General features: G+C 39.9%; 2 protein-coding genes across 4 annotated transcripts in view; both read left to right on the top strand.

The window, feature by feature from the left end:
* Positions 1–9,167, top strand: part of Slc33a1 (solute carrier family 33 member 1) — a 30,704-nt gene extending 21,537 nt beyond the window's left edge. The window contains exons 5-7 of one of the 3 annotated variants that reach the window (XM_021157144.2): positions 832–1,047; positions 2,204–2,398; positions 8,715–9,167. In XM_021157144.2, the coding sequence (XP_021012803.1) occupies positions 832–1,047; positions 2,204–2,371 (384 nt within the window). In that variant the 3' untranslated portion in view covers positions 2,372–2,398; positions 8,715–9,167. Of the gene's footprint in view, positions 1–831; positions 1,048–2,203; positions 3,297–8,714 lie in introns of those variants that run through there. The other 2 variants (XM_021157143.2, XM_021157146.1) reach the window with 2 other exon arrangements.
* Positions 9,168–11,546: 2,379 nt separating this feature from the next.
* The window catches only part of C3H3orf33 (chromosome 3 C3orf33 homolog), a 16,361-nt gene continuing 7,678 nt past the window's right edge, over positions 11,547–20,229 (top strand). Inside the window, exons 1-3 of the mRNA XM_021159076.2 lie at positions 11,547–13,183; positions 14,730–14,789; positions 16,560–16,707. Coding sequence (XP_021014735.1) covers positions 13,070–13,183; positions 14,730–14,789; positions 16,560–16,707 — 322 coding nt within the window. The 5' untranslated portion in view covers positions 11,547–13,069. The remainder of the gene's footprint in view (positions 13,184–14,729; positions 14,790–16,559; positions 16,708–20,229) is intronic.

Genomic DNA, 20,229 nt, shown 5'->3' with positions numbered 1-20,229 from the left:
GCCTGCCCGCAGTCCACAACACGAACGGTTCAACTGAGAATGGCAGTTCGAGCTGAAAAGAGAGGAATCTAGACTGGGCGGAAGAAAGAATGGAGCTAAGACAAGATTCTGATCAAAGCTCCTCTGTCTCCATTCTTGTCTTTTAATTTTTATCTTTCTAGTTTGTGTTATAAATTTTGAAATGATATTCTTCAACATCATTTATCACTATTTTTAGAAATATAATTATATATCCATGTTTTGTTATATTTACATCTATAATGAAGATATATAAATGTATATATAAATATATATTTAGGTGCAGAACACATAGGAATTTTGCTTCTTACTGTGTGCACCCTTCAATGCCCCTTACCTCTTACTTTCTCTTCAGTCTTCTTTGACTGTATATGATAGAATAAATCTTTTACCTTTATCCTAGGAGTACAGTGTGTGCACTTCTAGTATGTTTTATCTTAATTCTTTATTTCTAGTTTCTCCAGCATATACTACATTCAAGAGAAGAGCAGTATTTTTTTTAAATTCATCCTTATAGTATCATGTTCTTAAAGGATTGCTTATACTGTATACTCAAATGTTTGTTGAATTGAGTTCAGTAAAAGATTATGAAAATTTAATTTTTATGATTTTGATGTTCCTAATTTAAGCACAACTTTATAAGCCTGATCATAAGTTCTGATGTCAGAAAACAGGGCTCTCAAGTTTATGCTTCTTGCTTGGTGCCCCCCACCCCTGTGCTTAATCCTGAATACTCTTCCCACAAAAAAAGAAAAATGAAAAGAAGAAAAGAAAATCTCCTTCCAACTTTCTAATGTTCCCTTCTTCTTGCAGGTCACTCTGTACAGCATGTATGTATCGATAATGGCTTTCAATGCCAAGGTCAGTGATCCTCTTATTGGGGGAACATATATGACCCTTTTAAACACTGTGTCTAATCTGGGAGGAAACTGGCCTTCTACAGTGGCTCTTTGGCTAGTGGATCCCCTCACAGTGAAGGAATGTGTAGGAGCTTCAAACCAGAATTGTCGGACACCTGATGCTATCGAAGTAAGTGAGTTTTAGTTTTAGATAACCATGAATAAGCTTTAAGATGTGATTACTGTGTCTAAAAATCCTACATACCCATAGTTTCTCATATGGAAATACATTATTTCAGCTCTACCATAATTAAGAGTAATTACAAGGTAGTATCAGTAAGACTAGCTTAATAAAGGTGCTTCTTAGCAAAGGAAGACATTCTCCCATAGCACGAGTCGCTCCACTGCATACAACTGTAAACATAATAAGTCACTTTTAGAGTGCTAAGCAAGGGACTCCACTGGCTCCTGAAACACAGCAGATGCAGCTAAAGCTGAGTGCAGAATTGGCAAATTACTGCAAAGTAAACTTACCCTTGGGACAGAGAGGCTGAGGCAGAGGCATGTGGCGCTCTGTGAGCCCCAGGCCAGCCTGGTCTACATAAGATTAGCCAGACTAGCCAGTCTATACAGTGAGACCCTTTCTCAGAAAAACCAAACAATTGCCTACTTCTATAGTAAATTCATTGGTAATTTCTTCACAGTTTCAAATATGAAAAAGATCCATTTTGAAAATCACTATTATTTGTAGTAAGTACTCAAAATTGTTTTTAATTCGTTTGTATCATTGAAGGAATTAAGTTTTATGAACATAGACAGTGATATATGACTGTAATCCTAGCACTTGGGAGCCTGAGGCAGGACAATTGTGAATCTGAGGCCAGGCTGTTTTACAGAAAAGCCTGAGCCACATAGTAAGACCTTGTCTGAAACTAAGGAAAGTGAAACAGACTTCAATTTATCTTACCATTTGCAATAAAGAAGTATTGAAATATTTTCTCAAAATGTACTTGATTAACCTCTTTAATTACAAAATAGAAACACTAATTATTGAATGTTTCCATATAAAAAACATATCACAGACTATGGGCCCTGAATATAACTCAGTGGGAGTAACGCTCACCTAGCATACACAGAGCTCTGGGATGGACACCTACAATCAAGCTTTGTGATGCATGCCTATAATCCCATCACTTGACGGGTGCAAGGAAGAGATTCAGAAGTTCAGGGTTATCCTTAGGTACATCATTTGAAGCTAGCTTAGGCCATCTGAGACCCTGTCTCTATAAAGCAAGCAATAAGAAAAAAAAAGTTATAGAATATTTGTTATAATTTTGTTTTTATAGCTTTGCAAAAAACTTGGAGGCTCGTGTGTGACAGCTCTGGATGGTTACTATGTGGAATCCATTATCTGTGTTCTCATTGGATTTGGTTGGTGGTTCTTTCTTGGTCCAAAATTTAAAAAGTTACAGGATGAAGGACCATCCTCATGGAAGTGCAAAAGGAACAACTGATGCCAACATTACTGGACATTCTAGAAGGTAACTGTAGCTTAGTTTTACCAAGAAAGCAATGATAATCAGTGTGTAGGAGTGTAAAATACCATTTTAGGAAATTTTTAATTTAAAATGCCAAATAGTTGAAAAGTACAGATGTATTTGTATGTTTGATTATATTTTCCTTTGCCTTATCAATGTATTTAAAGTTTACTTAAGGCTACGAAACACCCCTTTTGGTTTTATTACTTGATTTCTGTTAATTTACTGACCAAAGCATATTTTAAGCTGCAGTGGAATAGTCATGGGTGGTCACCATGCTGTCAAGTATTGTTAGTACCTGTCATTGAGTCGTATTTAACATTTTGGTACAATGTATCAAGTGGAGCAAAGCTTAATATGCGGGTACTCACTAACTAGTCTAACCTTATTGGAAGTTAATTCTCACTTTGAATTGTAAATTTGTAAAAATGTATGTGAAATTTGATTGAAAGAAAATGTAGACTACTAAAACATTGAGTTGTTTTTCTGACTATAACCACATTGTACAAATGAATCTGTTAAAAATAACTATTTTACATGTACTTTTTGCTTTTGTAAGCATGAAAGATTTATAAAAAGATTATTCAAACTATTTTTTTATAAAATGAGAGCTATGGTTTTTAATTTATTGATTTCCCTATCTCTCCCTCCCTTTTGGGGAAGCTATTTTGATTTCTTGTTAACTCTTGCCCTAGGTTTACATATGATTTTGTCACAAATGCATCATGACACACAGACAACTAATGAGGGGATCAAGTTTGTGGTGTGTTTGTGATTATGACTGAGTTGTAAAAATAAAAATTTAATGTCATTCTTACTGTAGTTTTTTTAATTACCATGAGAAGAAAATGTAAACTTATAATTAAATAAAATTTAAATGAGTAACACTATAAATCTCAAAGCTGTTGTTTTAAAAAGAGAGATTTGTGTGTGTGTGTTTGCCTTTGACAAATTAAATCACTCTGTGGGAGATTATTTCTTAATTTTTTTCCTTAATCTTAACTAAGCATTTTATTAGTAAAAAAATTCTTATAATTACTTTATGCCAAATCAGGAACAGTATTCCTGTTTCTTAAAACACAGGCTTTCAACTGTAAAGAATAAGGTTCAGTTGAGACTTGCTAGACTGGGAGAATTAGAAGCAAGTACAACAGCAGTTTCCAGCATGCTACATGCTCTACATGCTATCAAGGCTTTGAGACAGGGCTTAACTGTACAGAGCTAACTTTCCTGGAACACTCTCTGTGAACCAGACTGGTCTCAAACGTACACTCACCTAACTTTGTGTGCTGAGATTAAAACTGCACATCACTAATCCAGACATTGTTTTAATACAATGTTTCTATGAATTTCATCAAAATGTATGGTGAATATATGGGCTATATACCATCTTATCTCAAAAGAAAAAAAAGGAGGTGAGCTGGGCATGGTGGTATGTTTTAATCCCAGCACTCAGGAAGGAAAGGGAGACTTTCAGCATAGTAGAACCTGTGCTGAAAGAGAAGCCTTGGAAGCTAGATGATCTCAGGAAATGTGAGAAACTAGGCAGATTGTGTTAGATCACTAGGGAGGTGAGGTGTTGCTTCTGCCATCACTGTGACACATTTCCTGGCAAGAGTCCAAGGGAGGAGAGTGTTTTTTGCTTTGCTGTTTTGAAAAAATATTAGTCCATCACAGTTGGAGTACATGGCAGGATGTCTCAGCCTTGCTTTAGACACCATAGTTCCTTGTTCAGAAGACAGGAAGGAGAAGGCTCATGATGGGTCAGGACCAGGAACAGGAAAACTCTCAGACCTGAGTGACTCATTTTGACCAGCCACATTTTACCTCTTAAAGCTTCTATGGCATGCAAAATAGCACCACACGTAGGGGGCCAACTCAAAAACAGCCTAAAAGAGATATTCCAGATTCACACTACAATAGAATTCATAACAAAGTACCAAGACTGGGTAGCTTGAGAGAAATTTGTTTACTTTCATTCCAAAGGCTGAAAACCCAAGATTAATGCATTGGCAGCAGTTTCTCTTGAGGTCTTATTTAGTTGAGAGTAGCTGAGAGTCACTCTCCCCATGTGTCTCCACACAGCCCTCTTCCGCTATATGCAGTTATCCTGGTTTTTCTTCCTCTTGGATTGGTTCTGAGTGGTCAAGGCTTAGCCTTATTCTCCCTACCCCCTTAAACTTAGCTTCTTAAAAGTCCTGTTTCTAAATGCAGTGATAATGAGGGTTAGAACTTCAGTTTATGGATTTTGACAGGACACACAACTCAGTCCCAAAGAGGATTTATTGTATATAAACATTTCAAAGGAAGATGGCACCTGGTGCCATGGAGACATCTTGATTTTGCAAATCTGAAGAAATAGAATTTTGTCTACTTTCTAAAAACAAATATTTTAAAGCCCAAAAGCCTCCCATAGTGCCAAGGACCAGCCTGTCTTCGAGAGTGGTTCTGAGAGAAGGGATGTTTGAGAGAGGCAAAACAAATGACCTGAAGTCAAAATGTGGGTCCAAGCTGACAGCCTGTGTTCTGCTGGAGATAGCTTTCTGGATTGCCCTCTGTGTTCTGCTTGCTCTCTCTCTCTCTCTCTCTCTCTCTCTCTCTCTCTCTCTCTCTGTATATATATATATATATATATATATATATATATATATATATATATATATATATATGTGTGTGTATGTGTGTCTATATACATACATATATATATATCCAGAAAGCTCTCTGCTCAGGCTTTTTTGAAATTCTAAAAACTCTCTTGTTAGCTCATCTCTTATAAATCAAAAGCCCAGTCTTTTATTTATGTATTAATTCAATCATTATCCATGTTCCTTATTACCCCCTGAGTCAGTATTCCAGGTCCCCAGCCCCTTGATTCTTAGAGACAGCAAAGAAGAACAGACAATAAGTTATCTGGGTGGGACCCCTCCCGACCCTGCCCTGAAATTGCCATCAAATCATGCCTGGACCTAAATTAGCTCTATCCCAGACTTACCTTGCACTTGTGACTTGCACAGTCCACCTGCCTTTGTTAGCATAAAAAAAAAAATTAGCTAGGTGGGATGTGGCCCAGTGGACTGAACCACCAGACAGAACTGGTAAGGTAGTAGCAACGTTTAGGACCCTAACAAAATTTATAATTGAGAATGGTAGGAGATCAAACTAGCTCCCAACCGGATTTCCTATCTTGGAGTATGCGACCATGATATCCCATTAAGAAGACCATGACAGCTGGTCAGGTAGCATAGAACTTAGGGTTCTTCATGCTAATGAGGTATCTAGAAGGGAGCCAAGTGTTTAGCCACTAAACTTCTCTCTTCCTGAATATTCCTTCCTACAAAGAGTATTTAATCTCTGTTTCACCCCGAGTAAGTCTTATACATCTTCATCTGCCATGAATAAAGGTAGTTTGGACAAGCAAATCCTGTTGTCTTTATCAGGAACTGCTAGGGGACTGGAGTGGGGGGGGTGTGGTGGTGGTGGGGGAGAGATTCTCAACTCTTCATGTTTCTCAGTGGCTTCTGGGTGCTCAGGAACATGAGAACCTCCTCTATTCCAGCCCCCTGCTTGTTTTCACCTGGAAGATCATGGACTGGGACCCATATCTTAGACTACATTTTGCCTACCCTGAGCAGTGTGTCAGCAAGTGGTTCAACACCGCAGTGGCAAGGTGGAAATGCAGACCCACAGTGGAATGTTGCCTTTCGATCACCATTCCCTAAATCTCTTTATCTCCCCCACTTAGTATCCTTTTGACAAGTTGGCTCACAGTGCAGCTGCCTCTGTTCCTTTAGATCTGTGAAACTCCTTATTTAATTTATATTACATCCTTACATTTTGCATAGTTGAGAATGTATGTATTTTCAAACTCATGTTTTCAGCATTCTTTCCCACACCCTTAAAGGCTGTCCTAATGGTCACAGCACTCAACCATTTGAAATATAGACATGCCCTTGCCTCCTGGACCCATGCTGTCTCCGGTTTTCATGGAGTCATTCACATCGAAAAAGAGGACATTCCTCAAAGGAGAAATGTGAAAATATGTACACTGTTATACAAACAAGCCTTTAACCCACAGTAGCCATCCACACTTGAGGGGGCCCACACCCTGCTGGCTCTGTTCCAGGGCCAGGAACCATGTCATGCCATCACTTACACATGGCCAAGCAGGACTTGGCACCCTAGGATAATCTGTTTTCAACTAAGAACAAAGATTTCTTTTCTTCTCTTTGGAAGAGGTTAGGGCTTCTATACAGCTGCCAAATATAACCACCCAGATTCATATTTTGGGACTCTTCACCTATTATCCAAAGTCCAATATATGTAGGGTTTTATCACTCTGACAGATTGGTATGGCTCTTATTGATTACCTGGGGGTGAGAGTTGGCCGTGGTGTACCAATGAATCTGTCCCTGCTAAGAAATGTTGTGTGTACTTTTAGGACTGTGTAAATATATATCTTTAAAACAGATATTTTAAAGCTGGATATTAGTGTATGCATGAAAGCCAAGCACCCAGGAGGCAGAGACAGGAGGAGAAGCAGACGTTACATGAATATGATTGTCTCTGGGGCTGGGGAAGGAAGAGAAAGCCAGTGTTGGTGGTGGCACATGCCTATAATCCCAGAACTCAGGAGGCAGAGGCAGGTGGATTTCTGGTCTACATAATGATTTCTAGGATAGCAAGAACTACACAGACACCTGTCTCAATACCCACCAAAACCCCCAAATTAATTTTAAGCCATTAACTTTAGCTTTATCCTAGTTGAAATGAAACAGACTATTAAAGTTATTATTTATTATCTATCTACTTTTTTAAAAAGAGAAGTATTGTACTATAGTCCATACTGTTCTGGAATGCTCAATCTAAAATGGCCCTAAACTCAAAACAATCCTCTGGCCTCATTCCCCCAAGTGCTGGGATTACAGGCAGAAGCCACCATATCTGACTTCAGAGTAAGTTAATGTAAGACATTCACATGGGTTTAATGTTTTAAGTTAATATCTTAGTAGTGAGTTGAGAGTAGAGACAAAATTCTGAAGTCTTATGTAAAGGTGGTACGGATGCTAAGGTCCTGTTCTCCAATTGGTACTTGATCTATCAGTAAAGAAGCCATGGGCCAATTGCTGGGCAGAAGGAATAGGCAGGCCTTCTGGGTTCCCAGGAGGCAGGTGACCAGATGCAAGAAGAGAGGAGAGGCAGTTTACCATGTTTCTGAGGGAGAAAAGGTGATCAGCCTTTTGAGGTCTTGGAGTGGCCACAGGCTACTCCTATAGTCAGGTGGTTGGGAGTGTTTACCCGGGACTAGATGTAACTGAGCAACTAAAGTTGAAAGCAGGTGGAGAGATACGGAGCTAAGAGTATTGATAAGGGCACACTTCTCCAGGTGGGAGATAATTAACACCCAGCAATTGTGCGAGAAAGGCAAAGTGAAATAGAGCAATGTGTGTTGTTTGTGTTTTTAATGCATGGATTCAAGGGAACCTGGGTTGGCGGCTGGTAGCACAGCCCATTCCTGGAGCTTAGGCAGGTAGATTTAGAAAAGGAAAAGGATAAACAGTTCAGAAATTGTGAAGATGAGTTGTAAGGGATTTGTCACCTCTAGAAAACAAGACAATGGCTGTATGAGTGTGGCTAGGGACTGTTCCTATACAAGTGTTTTTCTAAGCCCTTGAAACTGAGTATTGTCTTAAATTTCTGAGTCAGGGAAATAAGGGCACAGGGTGTAAAGGAGAAAGGGGCAATTTGGAGGCTAAACTTCTAGAAACAGAAGAATAAAGAATAGAGTGTATATGATTATTGTTGATTAATTTTTATTTTTGTGATTATTTATTGTTTTATGCTTATAAGTGTTTTGCCTCCATGTATGTACGTATATGTACTGTGTGCATGCCTGGTGCCCAGGAAGGCTAAAAGAGGTTATTTGATCCTCTTGGACTGGAGTTACAGAGAGGAGTGAGCTGCCATGTTTGTTCTGAGAATTGAACCCTGATCCTCTGTAAGAGCAGCAAGTACTTGAAACCCCTGAGCCAAATATCCAGCCCCAAGTAGATAGTATATTTCAATATTTTATCATTATAAAAATTAGTTGATCAACTTCACTATTTTGTCTTATTTTTAAAAATTTAAAAGTTGTTAGTTCTTCATGGCCAGTATCAAAGTAGTTTTGCTAATTGCTTCTCAGTCTAGAACTGCATAACAGCCCTCTGATAGTTCTTCCTTTTTCTCAGCTCTTCTGCCTGTTATCTATATTCCTCTTTGCAAGTCTGTAGATTTCCTGTAACGTGTAATCAAAAAAATGAAAACTCCTTTTCTTTTTTAGGACATATGGTGTCTCCTGAGTGCTGAAATTATTCTCCATTATCTAAACCAAATACCTCAACAAATCCTTCCCATCATAATTCTGCCTACTACCTGCAGTGAGAGGCTCCCAGGTTGAAGGAGAGCTGTGAGGTCAAGTTAAACTAAAGAACATATACTATCGGTACTTCTTTAAAATTAGCAGTGGGAGCTGGAGGGATGGGTGGACAGTCGAGCACTGACTGCTCATCCAGGGGACTTGGGTTCCATCACATCGTCCATATATATGGTGGTTCACAACCCTCTGTGACTCCATTCCCAGGAGATGTGTTGCTCTCTTCTACACTTGGTGCACATCCATACATGTAGAAAAAGCACCATTATATATAAAAATAAATAAATCTATACAAGATTAACAGCTTTCAGTTACTAGCTTGGCCCCAGCACTACAAAAAGTTAAATAGAAGAAAACAAACAAAGCCTTTGAGTACTAGACCTGTCCACTGTGGCCATCACTACAGGTTCCAGGAGTGCTGTCGCAGCCAAAATTTAGGACTTTATTCAAGATAACCATTCACAAATCCTCATATAAATGACTCAAGAGGATCCATGATTGCAAAAGGTAGGAATCTGGTAAATCCTGCTCTACACAAAAAACCAGGCTCTCAAGAAGGTAAGTGTTTTGTTTGTTTGCTTGCTTGATTTTGGTTTTTGGTTTTTGGTTTTTGGTTTTTGGTTTTTGTTTTTGTTTTCAAGACAGTGTTTCTTTGTATAGCCCAGGCTATCCTGAAATTTTATTTGTAGACCAGACTGGCCTCAAATTCCTCTGACTACCAAGTGCTGGGACTAAATATGTGCGCCACATGCCTAACTTTAGTGATTTTTCTAAGGATAGATTGCTAGTAGAGTCAGTCCCAGCTACCGTCCCCGCTGTGAAAGTACGGAGCTGCTGCTGCTGCTTGCTCTATTGTCAGCTCACCTGTCCCCTATCACAGCCTCTTTTGCACCATCTAAATTAGCTCCTAAACAGTGGCAAGCTTCAGATTGCATCCCTCATTCTTAAACCAATATACCAATCCCCAGTTTATATCCTTTGATTTATAACCTTATTCTGCACTTAAAATAGTCACTGGGAAGTGAACCCTCCTGTCTCACTTGCCAAGATTACACATACTGGGTTTCGTGTGGAGAAAATTAGTTTGCTAGATTACAGGTATATAACTAGTTTTATCCACGAGGGGCTGAACCTAGGGCTTTTGGATAGCAGCACAAGCATTTTACCAGCTGAACTACATCTTTAGCTGCAAGGGTGAACTTCTAGTCAAATTGCTCATTAATGGTGAATTCTCACTAGAAGAGACATCCTCATTTGAATTTGGAAAGTGTGGGAACATTTAATAAAATGTTAATGGAAAGAATGTTTTGGTCTGATCCTCTCCTAGGATAGCTGCAGCCATCTTGTGCCATGCCTGCCAGCTTCTCCATATTGTTGCTGTAACATGCCTTCCAGTCATTGGCACAGGGAGGTGACTTGGCACAAGGACATGCAGATCACATACTCTGTTTTGTTCTGTAGTTCTGAATGTTCTGTGCGAGGTTTGCTCATCTTAAGAAATTCCACAAAGCTGTATGTAGGACTCATCAAATCAAAAGTCAACATGAACTGTTATCTCTATAATATCTTGCGCCAGAGCTGACCACCAGCAGCCCTTCCTGGACTGAGCTTACTGGTTTTTGTGGCTGACACTGAAGAATGCTACTAATAAGGCAAAAGGTTATGATTATAATACCCATGCTCTGTTAGCTCAGTGTTCTGAAATTCCCTTGTTTACCACCCATCCACCACCCCCAACCCCTTACCTTACTCAGGACCAATCAGCTTAAAGGTTAGCTGATAATACTTTGCCTAGTGAGCCAACTGCTCTCCTCCTTGCCCTTTAAAGGTTTGAACCTGGTTTCTCATATAAAAAGCCTGCCCTGAGAGGAGAGGCCCTTTGTCTTGTGAAGGTTCTGTGTCCCAGTATAAGGGAATGCCAGGACCAGGAAGTGGGGGTGGGTGGGTTGAGGAACAGGGGGGTGGGGGGGGGGATAGGGGATTTTCGGAGGGGAAACTAGGGAAAGGGATAACATTTAAAATGTAAGTAAAGAAAATATCTAATAAAAATACATTAAAAAAAAAAAAAACCTGCTCTGAGGACAGACTAGTGCCACAATTAGTTTTTTCCTTCTTGTGGCCCAATATTCTGTATGGTGCATGTTCAATAAACCCCTTTTCTTTAACTAAAATCGGTGCATGTATAGTTTGTGTGGCAATTTCCACACCCCACTAAAGAAGAGAGCAAAACTGGGGGAGGTGAAGTGGTTAAAAAACACACGCTGCGGTGGTGGCGTATGCCTTTAATCCCAGCACTCGGGAGGCAGAGGCAGGCGGATTTCTGAGTTCGAGGCCAGCTTGGTCTACAAAGTGAGTTCCAGGACAGCCCGGTCTACACAGAGAAACCCTGTCTCGAAAAACCAAAAAAAAAAACACGCTGCACTTGTAGAGTGCCTGAAATCAGTTCCCAGGACCCATATCAGTTGGCTACCTGTAGCTTCCGCAGAATCCTCGACCACATCCCCCATCAGGTGGCTTCTGTAGCTCCGGTGGAATCTCTGACCTCCACATGTGTTTGCACACGTCCACAGAGACCGTGGTTTAAAATTTTACAAGTACTTTTTAAAGATCAGATTCTGCGTTTTGATGTAAGTAAATTGAAAGTAAAGGAATGGGTGGGTGAGTGGTGGGAGAAGCCTGCAGAGGCAGCAAGAGGTCTTGAGAAAGATCGACCAAGGGAGGGGAGGAGCAGGAAATTAAAGCTAAGGTCGGAGCTCACTACAGTAGTTTTGAGATGAGATTAGCCAGCTTTGTTTTCTAACTTTTCCAAGCAGTTCTTGGAACTCAAGAGGGATATACCCATGATGACTTAGTCCTGTAGATATGAAAGTACAACTAGATACTTCAAATCTTTAAGGGACTATTTTCCTGTTGTCCATTTACAAAGCTATAGAGATAGAGGAGTAATGTCTGCCTTTCCTCTCTGGTGCTTTTGACATAGGTACCTGTGTGTGCACATCATGTAAGCAAGTAATAACATAGGCCTCACAAGTGAGTGTGACATGCTACTGCCAGTCATAAAACTATGGGGTGTGGAAAGACTAATTCACACTGTTTTATATTTGATTTCTGTAAGGTAACTTTTTTTGGACTTTTCATTTTTTGTTTTATATTTTTGCAATGCTAGATAGAGATCTATCCCAGGGCCTCAAGTGTTAGGAAAGTACTCCTGTAACATTTTAAACATTATATTTAAATAGAGGTGATAATATAATGAACCATACAGAGTTAAACAATAGTCCCAAGACTTCTAATGCTTCTAGTACCAACTGTAGAGTTTGGGAGTGTCAAAGGGCACCCTCAGGTGGGGTATTTGGTTTTAAAAACATGTTCACTCGTGGAGTCCTGAGCAACACTGATTCCTTTCAGCAACCAGGTGTGAGAAAGCGTGGAACAATACAGCCAGTAAGGCTTCCCGGCACCTGTGTGCAGAGTTTTTACAGTGCACCAACAGGTCGGTCGCTAGCCCCTCTGGAGGTCAAGCTGAGGTCTACCACAAGTGGGTTGTTAGGTTTTCTTACAGGCTCAAAAGCCTCAGAGTAAAACATAATTTTATCAGGTAAGATATTTTAGAATTGCCAGGCACAATGGGAAAGGCCAGATCTCTCTTTGGGCCAAAGTTAAATTTATTACACAATGCACATTTCGGCTTAACAAATAAGTATATCTCCATCTCTCTTTCCTTTATTATTCTTGGCATTAAAAATATTTAGAAAACCAGGCACACTGAAACACAGCAGAAGCCTCTGTATGGGAGAAGCTAAAGATTAGTACGCTGAGGCCAGCCTTTAGAAACATAAGCCCTGTTTCTAAAGAAACGAAGGTTGGAGCCATATGTGTTTCTGGGTTTGCTCTCCAGCACCATAAAATATGGCAAGTGGATTTCTGAGTTAGAACTAGCCTGGTCTGTGGAGCTAGTTACAGGATAGCCAGGGCTACACAGAGAAACCTGTCTCAAAAATGTAAAACAACAAAATAATAAAAATACAAGCTTATAGAAAAGGTAGCAAGAATAAGAGACTGTGTATATTTACACAGATTTCTTATTTTTTTTTCACGGCATTTTTGTGTTGATCTGCAGTCCTGGCTGGCATGGTACCACCAAGGACACGCGTAGACAAGGGTGCAGACGCCCAGAATGGGCGGGGACCCTCGAGCCGTGCAGCGCAGCGATCCCTACCGCCCACCAGGGGGAGCCCGCAAGGCTTGCTGGACGCCGGAACATGGCGCGGCCGCCCGCGAGCCTCTGGTCGCAGGCGCCCGACCGCGACCAAGGGGAGGCCAACGTGGTGACGCGGGTGTCGCAATGGGCAGACAACCATCTGCGCCTTGTCCAGGTGCCACAGCCCGGCGGGGTGGGCTAGCCTGAGCGGGGTGATCGCGGCAGGCCTGGAAGAGGACCCGCAGGGGCGGAAAGACAGCCGGGCCACAGGGGAAATGGCCAGGGAGGCGACATCGCCCCATTTGCCCTCCCGGCGGAGGCGGTGGTCAGGCCTGGAGGCTGGCGCAGGGCTGGGGACACCACAAGGCTGGCACAAGAGTAGCTCCTCATTCAGTATGGCGGGCTGGAAACCCAGGAAGAGCAGAGAAGCCCCAGAGGCCTTGACCGAGCAGAGCCATGATGGGTTTTTCCAGGGCTGGGGTTCGAACTTTGGTAAGCATTGTAGGGCTTACCATTGAACTGTATCCCCAGTTGTTTTGTTTTGTTTGTTTGTTTTTTGTGGGAGTTTTTTGTTTTGTTTTTTGTTTTTGTTTTTGTTTTTTGAGACAGGGTTTCTCTCTATAGCGCTGGCTGTCCTGGAACTCACTTTGTAGACCAGGCTGGCCTCGAACGTAGAAATCCTCCTGCCTCTCGTGTTTTCTTTTTAAGTGAAACAAGAGAAGACACTGAAATTCAATCATAGAGACACTTAGACGGCCAGTCCACTACCAGAGAAAGGACTGCTAAAGTCCCTGGGGTGGTGGTGGTTCCTGTCATGGAGCAGTTGTAGTAAATGATTTACTGGGAAAAGCTGTAGAGCCCTTGGACATTAAAATTTGGAGACTGGTCTTGAAGACAGCCCATTAGACTTTAAAGCACAGTTGTGTGTAGGCTTGAGGCAACAGTGTTCAATGGGAAATCAGAACTGGACGTAAAGCTGAGTGAGAGTGAGCTGCATAAACCTGCTGGAGTGGGTAAAGCCCTAGTCTTGACCGACATCTTGAAACAACGTCAGAAAGGTACAGAAGACTAGAATTCTAGAAATGAGGCCTAGGGGATTCTCTGGGGAGTGGAAGGTAGCAGAAGCAAAGTCTGAGGCAGACAGGGAGACACATGATTAGGAAAACGAGTAACCAAAAGCCAGGACAACTCATTTGGAAGGAACAACTTTTTTGTTTGTTTATTTGTTTTGAGACAGGGTTTCTCTGTGTAGCCCTGTAAGGTGTAAGGCTAGAAATTCTAGGCCATGGGTGCATTCAAGAAATTCACAGGCGGCCCGGCGTGGCGGCGGACGCCTTTAATCCCAGCACTCGGGAGGCAGGGGCAGGCCGATTTCTGAGTTCGAGGCCAGCCTGGTCTACAAAGTGAGTTCCAGGACAGCCAGCGCTATACAGAGAAACCCTGTCTCGAAAAACAAAACAAAACAAAAAAAACCCCCAAAAAAAAAAAACATACAAAAAAAATCACAGGCAAAGTAAAAAGCATTCACTCAAATCCCTGTGAGTGCCAGATTGCTAAGGAAAAACTAGGAAGGAATGTGGAAGAGTCCAGCCAGCATTTGAGACATTTGTGTTATTTGAACTGTTAGTGGTCACGAGGACAGTCTCCTTCCTTTTAAGTTGGTAAACTGACTGTTATAAATGGTAATTGGTCAGGATTAATCGTTACCTCTCTTCCTGTAGAACATCAGCACGGGAATGGCCATAGCTGGGATAATGTTGCTGATAAGGAGCATCCGGCTGGTGAGTGACCAATGGTACAGGCAACAGATAATTGACTTGGTCTCACTCCAGGCTGCTTGGATACATCCTGGGAGAGTTTAAGTTGTATTTTAGAATAACAAACACACTTTAAGATCTTGGTTAAGATTTAGAACAGAGAATTTATTTTGGGGCCATAAAAATGTGCAGAATTTTACTTACTTAATTCAACAGACTATACGCATAATCATATTTTTAAGACTTAAAAAGAAATGGTTCCATAAAGGATTTGGTTTGTTATAAAATAGTATAATCACTGAACTTGAAAAGCTGAGGCAAGATTGCTGCAAGTTCCTAGCCAGCCTGGATTGCTGATGAATTTCAGGTCAGCCAGGCGTGGGCCAGAAGGAGATCTTGTCTCAAAACAAAAACAGAAAACAAACAAACTAGGATTTGTCTTGTCTGGGTAGGGAGGTGTTGTTACAGATAAAATCTTGGCTTTTAGGCAAAACTGTTTCTCAGGTGTTTTGTAAATAAACTATTATACGTAGATAGAAATTCGAGTTCTGGTGTCGCTGTTTTTAAGTTAAACTGTCAGATTATAGAATTATCTATTTAATTTGAAAGGTTACAACTTTCCAATTTATCCTAGAATGGTCTTTTGAGATTCTGCCTAAAAATATATATGATAATACCTATTATATATAATTATTATAATTATATAATTATTTATTATTATACATTATTTTATATATTACTATATAATTATTTTATATTATATATAAAATAATATATTGCAGATTATCTATCTCCATATACATATATATATCTCACTATGACGTTCGTGTTGATGAATATATGAAAACAAAATACATATAAGTACTTTATGTATGTCCCTCCATACACACACACACACACACACACACACACACACACACACACAATCCAGAGTGGTTCTTCTAAATTGCAATTAAAACTAAGTCCTGGGGCTTGGAGATGACTCAGGGGGTAAAGCCTTGGAGACCAGAGCCCACATGAAGGTGGAAGAGAACATACTCCACAAAGTTGTCCTCTGATCTCCACATGTACAAAATAACATGTGTATACACACACACACACACACCACTAAACAGAAAATTTTAAAAATTCAATTCTGGTTGAGAGATGACTGGAAATTTCCCCAGCGGTTAGATAAAGCTCTTCTCCCTTGCAGAGAAAATATGCTGCAGCATTAAATATTCTTTCCTGGTAAAAGAAACAAGTGCAATGTGATGTAGTTCTGAGCTAGCCGTGATGTGTGCTGCTTGTGGCATTAAGTAGCCACTAACCCTGGGTACCAAGTGGCTGTTGGGGAGTAAAATCTCAGGGCTGGCCTTGGTCAGCAGGATTGGCTTCGTCTCCTAAATGATGTTAAAGAATAAACACATGTCTGGCCAGTTAGGAGTCATTTAACTTGACACAGCCTCGCTGAGGATTTACATTTGCCTTCTCTTATCTAGTGGTTTAAATGGTTTTTAAAGTTATTTACTATTTTTATGTGTATGTGTTTGTGCATGTGTGAGTTTATGTGTGCCAGATGCCAGAAGGAGAGTGTCTGGAACTTGGTGCTAGAAGCTGAACCCACATCCACTGCCCTTAACTGCTGAGCCATCTCTCCAGACCCTATAAACACTTTTGATTAAATATTAAAGCGTTAATGTGAAATTAAGAACCAAGTTAAAACTTTTCAATGGCTATGTCTTCTTGTTAAATGCTTCACATTTTATTTCCATTATAAGTGAAAATTACATCTTCTTCTTTGTCAACCAACAGACCTCAAAGTTTACAACCTCTTCAGATATTCCAGTAGAATTTATAAGAAAGAAAGTTAAACTATGTGGCCGATTACAGCGGATAACTGAGTGTGGTCTAGAAATTGAACATATACCTATTACATTACCTTTCATATCTTCATGGAAACGTAAGTAAGAAACAAGAATTGTAAAACTGGATAACCACTGTAGTGATTGTTATGGCATTTAATAACTAGATGCTATTTATAAAGTAGCCAAAATATTCTAATTCTGATTACTTTTTGTAACCTATGAAAATCTAAACCATGGTCTGATTTACAAGAAATTATTTAGTTTGGCTCTAGAGTCCTCTCCTTTGTTTTAGTTGACTGCTCAGTCTTTCATTTAGGCAGTTGGCTGCTCTTGCCATAAATGATGACAGTCTATTATGGCCTGGGACCAAAAATAACTGTACAATGCTGAATTGAACAATTGTAGCCCTTCTATCTTTTGTAGTTTATAATCCTTGTGAAAGATTGATAATATACATGTGAAAATTTGTCCTAATCTCAATGAAGACAGAGTCCTGGAATACATAATTATTTAGGTCTGGTAGGGTTAAGGAAATATGCTCATATACAATAGTCAGTGAAGGCCTCGTTGACAACTTGTTATATAATCAGAGACTTGAACATTTGAGTGGGCTAGCCTGGAAGAACATAGGAAGGAATGAGCCCACATCTTTTGGCAGTTTAAATGAAGCCTCCTGTAGCTGAAACATAGTGAAGAAAGGTTGAAAGGAGCCAAAGGAGAGCAGATGTGTAGCAGGAGCCACATTGTTTGTCTACTTCTTATCGTTTAACTGTGCTTCATATTAAAGAGTCCAAGCAGAGACACATTTCTCCTGTAGATTCAATCTCATGACTGCAGGGATACATAGGGTGAGCCTATTTCAAAACAAACAAAGCAAGAACAAACAAGAGTGTGGTGATGAAGCAGACTCCTTGGTGATGGCATTTACCACTGAGACAGTGCCATTCTGTGTCTTTCTCTGGTTTTCCAGCTGTCCATATTCTTGCTCTCATTGGACATACTTTCTCCTTTCCCTGGGTCTATGTTCATCTGTAAAACCCATGTCCTATCTTTTTGACAGGGTACTCTTCTTCTCTACCTGAGCCATGTTTCTTTCTCTTTCTGCTACCTTCTAGCATCTCTGTATCATCCCATTCAATGTGGATTGGACTTTTCAAAGTGTTTCTATGAAAGATTTATTGAAAGAGACTGAAGAGAAGACTTAGTGGTTTGAATGCTTGATGCTCTTCCTGAAGACCCAGGTTCAGTTCCCAGCACTATCTTGTCATATCATGGCTATCATGACTAATATGTCATAACAGCTATTATGGCTAATATGTATAACAGCTATCATGATTATTATATTCTAACAGAGCTATCATCCACTATTAAGTTATAACAGCTATAAAGACTATTATACCATCAAATGGCTATCATAACTATTATGTTAGAACACAACTATCACTGTCATGCAAGGTTATTAAGGAGATTAGGGAAATGACTTAAGGCATCTCAACAGTGGCCATGATGGCTCACAACCATCTATAACACCAGTTCCAGGGGACCCAATTCCCTCTTCTGACCACCAAGGATGGGTACACATATACACATGCAGACAAAACATTCACACACATAAATGTTAAAAATTCAAAAAGATTTATTGAAGAACTAGAAAGGCAAAAAGATTCATATCCCAGAAACAAATCTAAAAATAAAATAGGGATTAGAAATCATGGGTAGGCAACATGGCTCAGCAGGTTAAGGTGCTGCCTTCCAAGCCTTTCTAGTTGAGTGCAATATCAAGGACCCACATGTAAGGAGAGAAATAACTCCATGTGTTATACCCTGACTTTCATGTGCATGTATATATACACACATACACACACACACACACACACACACACACACAAATAAATAAGTAAATAAATGTAATAACTAAAAAACCCAACCAGATAGACAGTTGAGGGCTGGCAAGGTAGCTCAGCATGTAAAGGTATTTATTTGCCACCATACAGAAGACCTGAGTTTAATCTCTGAGATCACATGATGAAAGGAAAGACCTGACTGCCACTTGTTGTCCTGTCACGTCTGAATGTGTGCTGTGACAATGCATGTACCTGCTCACACACACCATAAATAAATGGAATGATTTTTAAATATAGAAATAATATGTTTTTTCCTATTGTTTTGAGACAAGTTCTTACTATATAGACCTGGCTGGCCTAGAACTCATTACGTACACCAAGGCGGCCTAAAACTTATGACAGTCTTGCCTCTGCCGGTTGAAATGCCCAGCCAAAAAACCCCACAAGCTTTTAAAAGTAACATTTACATTTCCCAAAATATTCAAAGGTTTTGGTGAAAATCTATTGACTTTTTTCTAATCATGCATTTGTTATGGATGGTTTATTAAATCATAATAACTTTATTTATATTGACTGTATCATACTTTGAGTGTGCAATAAGAAATTTCCTCATTAAATAAAAACCCGGTGGCCTTTATTATGTGAAGAACTGGGACACCAGTACTAAAGTGGATAGTGTTGAATTACAGTCAGACATCCGCTTCAAGTTTTCAGTTACCTGATCTTTGGCCTGACAGACTATAGAAGCTTTTAGTGGAAGATTGGTGATACTGGCAACTTCAAACATTAGAAGAACCCTCAGATTGTACTTGGATATCAGTGGCTTACAGTCATCTAATTTTTAAACCTTGTTTCTGCCTTGTGAGTGTTGGGATTACAGGCATGTACTACCTTCCCCCACAGCATCATCTAATCTGTGTTGTATGTTCTGTCTTAATCTAATTGCACATTATGTGTATCAAACACTTTTTGCTAAGGATACAAGCTTCCTGCTCACTGTTGCTTCTTTGCCTGAGACTCAGGGGAGAGATACAAAGAATATATTTGTAGGAATATTCATTTGTAATAATGTACTCTGAATGATTCCTTAAATATTCAGAAATAATAATGGTTTGTGACTTAAATTTCTAGTGCTCCTTTCTGATAATTGTGGATGTCTTATTTTTACTCAGAGTATATTCTAAACAGATGTAAACTGTCACAAATAAAATTCATTTGGATTTATTTAAAAAACAAATGAAAAACCCACATTGCTGGGTGAAGCGGTGCATGCCTTAAATCTTAGCAGTCAGGAACTAGAGACAGAAGGATCTCTTTAAGTTTGAGGCCAGCCTGGTCTGCATAGAGAGGTCTAGGCTGGTCAGAGAAACACAATGAGACCTTGTCTAAAACTGTTTTAAAAGTACACTTTCAATTTTACTTATTTATGTGTGTGTGGAGGGGCATGTCCCACAGTATAGGTGTGGAGGGCAGAAGAAAACTCATAATTTTTCTTTCTATCATGTGGGTCTTAGGGCTCAAACTTAAGCCAGACTTGGCAGGAAGTGCCTTTACCCCCAGAGCCACCCCACTAGCCTTTGGACATCTTTTTAAGTCGAATATTTTTTCTCACCTAGAAATAGATGAAATTAACCTTATATTTTTATTTATTTATTTATTTATTTATTTATTTATTTATTTGGTTTTTCGAGACAGGGTTTCTCTGTGTAGCCTTGGCTGTCCTGGAACTCACTCTGTAGACCAGGCTGGCCTCAAACTCAGAAATCCGCCTGC

The sequence above is a fragment of the Mus caroli genome, chromosome 3 (assembly GCF_900094665.2).
Source record: "Mus caroli chromosome 3, CAROLI_EIJ_v1.1, whole genome shotgun sequence".
NCBI classification, from domain to species: domain Eukaryota; kingdom Metazoa; phylum Chordata; class Mammalia; order Rodentia; family Muridae; genus Mus; species Mus caroli.
Note: the sequence above shows the minus strand (reverse complement) of the source record. Positions and strands in the feature narration are given on the sequence as shown.